At 38.9% G+C, this 3315-nt stretch overlaps 2 protein-coding genes across 2 annotated transcripts; one reads left to right on the top strand and one right to left on the bottom strand.

Annotated features, from left to right (window-relative positions):
• Positions 1-311: 311 nt before the first annotated feature.
• LOC118739853 lies at positions 312-817 on the top strand. The gene is made up of 2 exons (XM_036471349.1): positions 312-508; positions 606-817. Exons 1-2 carry the CDS (start codon positions 398-400, stop codon positions 699-701), a joined length of 207 nt encoding a protein of 68 aa, XP_036327242.1. The 5' UTR covers positions 312-397; the 3' UTR covers positions 702-817.
• Positions 818-1367: 550 nt separating this feature from the next.
• LOC118739852 (26S proteasome non-ATPase regulatory subunit 4-like) lies at positions 1368-3315 on the bottom strand. The gene is made up of 7 exons (XM_036471348.1): positions 3206-3315; positions 2844-2984; positions 2669-2783; positions 2021-2614; positions 1878-1962; positions 1700-1809; positions 1368-1635 (listed from the first exon to the last, which is right to left on the bottom strand). Exons 1-7 carry the CDS (start codon positions 3229-3231, stop codon positions 1507-1509), a joined length of 1200 nt encoding a protein of 399 aa, XP_036327241.1. The 5' UTR covers positions 3232-3315; the 3' UTR covers positions 1368-1506.

The following is a 3315-nucleotide window of genomic DNA, read 5'->3' as shown; positions in this document are numbered from 1 at the left end:
GCTGCACGCTTCCTATGGCTGCCGTTAGTGGAACTTGACGACAACGACTGAGATACCAACCGACCTGGGCGGGGTTGTTGTAGCCGCTACAACAACAACAACAACAAGCAGATCATAAATTGAACCAGATCTATATCAGGATCATATCGTTGTTGTTGCATATGCGTGCAAAATATAGCTAGTTTTATCGCACTGCTACAAATGGTTGTGCGAAGTTATGCGAAGTATTCATAATCAGGCCTTTAGTTGTAATAGTCACACGGTAGATGCCGCCAAATACAGCCGCTGAATAGCTTAATTAGAAACTGTCAAAAAGGAATCGTTCGTCGTGTGACAGCAGAATTGCACTTCGGCCAGCAGTTAGTAAAAGTCGCCAAATTTTAAGTAATTGTCGAAAATGTTCCAAAACAGCGCCGCTCGCCTTCTGTTTCCAGCCATCCGTAAAGGATTGCAACACCGTTGCCAATCTGTAATTGCCGGCCCACCCGTAAATAAGGTGTCTAAAGCCGTAAGTAAATCCACTTGGAGATTTGTAACATACTCAGCGAGGGGTTGGTTACGTAAACTCTAAATCTCCTACGAATTTTATAATTGTTCCTTTTCAGGAACGTATAATACTGGGTGGAGGCATGTGCGTTTCTTTGCTCGTAGTACCAGCTTGGGTGTTGCTTCACCTGAAGGAATACAAAGGTGGCAATTAAAAATCAACGATCACTGGAGAGATTCCTTTCAGTAATGAAATTATTTATGTATATTTTTGTCAAGTCGTATAGTGAGAATGCCACAATTAAAATATACATACTACCAGAAACAATAACCTCTATTAAGTTTCTATAATATTGGGGGTATTACTTAGCAAATTTGATGGAACTATTATTTAATCAAAAATATTTGAAAATAAATTCCTGTAAAATCAAGTTAATGAGCCATCTAAAAGTTGAATTTACTGGCTTCATTTGTGAATTATATTATTCGATGGCAACTACCAAAATCCACCCGTTTATATAATAATAATAGATTGGCGCTTTCACATATGTTAGTGTTCGGCCGAGCTTCTCCTCCGACTTGTGGCGTGTGCCTTGATGTTGTTACACAAAACGGAGGGACTTACAGTTTTACGCCGACTCCGAACGGGGATTGTATTTTTGTAAGAAGCTGTTTTTCATGGCAGAAATACACTCGGAGATTTGCCCTTGCCTGCCGAGGGACCACTGTTAAGAAAAAACTTTTTTTCTAAATTTTTTTGCAATGTTGCTTTGACAAGGGCTTGAACCCAGGTGCTGCGGAGTGGAGCGCGCCTTACACCACAGCGGCCGACACCAGTTTAGCTGAGCTTAAAACCATTGAAAGATACACAACAACCACAATCCAGTTGATAAGCATTTTATTTAACGCAATTTCATTATAAAATAATAACTTCGGAGAAGCTTTAATTTTTAGGCATTAATGTAGTATAGATATTGAAGCGGTATGAATTTGAATGTCCCCTACGAATGTAAATACATTTTACTGTGGCTGATCCCCATCATCGGTCTTTTTATCCTTTTCCTTCTCTTTATCTTTACTGAGCGAGCCCACTGCGTCTCGTACGGCTTCGGATTGTGGATCCACACCAGGCAAATTTTCGAGTACACTCTTAAATATGAAAATGATTATAAATAAAGCAGATGCAGTAGGTTTATGTTTATGGAATATATACCTGGAGAAATGCGGGATCACCAATTACCTCCGAGTAGTCCTCGTCAACATCCATAGGTTGGTTTTCCTCGGTTTTTGGACGCTTAGCTTGTTGAGTAACGGTGTCATCAGCTTTTAAATTTTGAAACAAAAATATGTATAAATATGTACTGCAAAAATATTTTCTCCGCATAACAAACCTGCATCTTGCATTGACATTTGCATGGCAAAAGCGATCTGTTCCTCCTCAGTCATGTTAGCGAAATCGGGCAAATGATCTTCCGGCTTTTGACGAAATGAAATTGCATTATAAAAATTATTCATGGAATTTAAATTTTCCTACCGTTTCTGTGGACAATGCCAATGCACGCTGTAACATTGCTTCTTCAGAGTTTGGCTCCTCAACACTTACACCAGCAGTGCTGGCGCTAGTTTTCTCTCCACCTGTACTGGCGTTGCCAGTACCTACCTCGGTGCCACCGGCAACATTTGATTCAGAAAGTGCGCGTCGCTGCTCATCTTCTTGCCGTTGGCGTTGTTCCTCCATTGACACGCGCAAAGCAAGTGCCAATTCGGGATCCTCATTGGGATCAACACCAAATTCGAAACCAGCGCCGCTCAATCCTGCACCACCCAAACCATCTTCACCCTGTATTATGGGTGATGATAGTAATGCATCGGATAATCCTGATCCACGTGGGACGCTAACTAAATGGGAACTAGTGCCATCTTTTCCATTTAGTGCATTAACGAATGCAGTTAGAATTTCATTGTTGTTGCCATGATCACCAAAGCTAACGATATCAACATTAACTTTTTCTTTTTTTAAACGCTTAGCTTGTTTGACCAATTCGCCTTCTTCGTTTTTGATAGGCGAACCAACAAATACTACAATGCGCATTTTATGATTTTTTCCTTGACGGTGCTTCAAAACCAACTGCGATTTGAAATACTATAACCTTTTTTCAATTTCATGGTCATAAAAACTTACATGCGCAATTCGTATTCCAGTCAGTAAATTTATTTCGCCTTTTGGTTGTATTAAATGCATTTTTGAGAAGATCCGACCTACATCACTGGTGAGTGTAGCAAGAACTTCGATGGTGCTAGGTAGTTAATTTAAATTCTTTTAGTTTAAAAGTTATTAAATTGATAACTGTGCTTACTTGGATATTGTCATAAGGCCAACATTGTTCTCGGGATTAGAACGAACCTTCGTTAGACAAACCAGGTTGATACCATCCTTTTGCACGTTTAAACGAGTAGGAAAATAATCACCATTTCTTTGGTAATCACTATTATCAAAACTGGAATAAATGTAAGAAACTTTTAATAAAAAGAAAACAACAGACGCATATGTACACATTCATACAAGATGCCGCAAACGAGAGCCAGATGTGTTATCCCCTCTGTTCAAAACAAGCAATTTGTATATAATGCTTATTTTAGCGCGTTTAAATACTCACTTTCCACACGAAGATATTGAAAATTGTTTGGAATTTAATCTATATTTAATAAAATTACTTACCATATCATAGTACTCTCTAAAACCATTTTCAACAATTTTGCTTGTCACTTTTCCACTGCACTGTAATTGAAACTCATCCAGCTGACATTTATGTTCAGGTGTGTTCAGTT

This window comes from Rhagoletis pomonella, unplaced genomic scaffold (assembly GCF_013731165.1).
Source record: "Rhagoletis pomonella isolate Grant_MI unplaced genomic scaffold, Rhpom_1.0 Rhpom_scaffold_00005, whole genome shotgun sequence".
Lineage (NCBI taxonomy): Eukaryota > Metazoa > Arthropoda > Insecta > Diptera > Tephritidae > Rhagoletis > Rhagoletis pomonella.
The sequence above is the reverse complement of the archived record's forward strand: the minus strand, read 5'-3'. Positions and strand labels throughout refer to the sequence as shown.

Excerpts from the sequence above, each read along its gene's own strand:
- LOC118739853 (XM_036471349.1), top strand. The coding sequence starts at position 398 with ATGTTCCAAAACAGCGCCGCTCGCCTTCTGTTTCCAGCCATCCGTAAA. Across the intron at positions 509-605 it reads TAAATAAGGTGTCTAAAGCC|GAACGTATAATACTGGGTGG; the intron begins GTAAGTAAATCC and ends GTTCCTTTTCAG.
- LOC118739852 (XM_036471348.1), bottom strand. The coding sequence starts at position 3,231 with ATGGTTTTAGAGAGTACTATGATATG. Across the intron at positions 2,784-2,843 it reads GGCCTTATGACAATATCCAA|CACCATCGAAGTTCTTGCTA; the intron begins GTAAGCACAGTT and ends TTAACTACCTAG. Across the intron at positions 1,810-1,877 it reads AATGTCAATGCAAGATGCAG|CTGATGACACCGTTACTCAA; the intron begins GTTTGTTATGCG and ends AAAATTTAAAAG.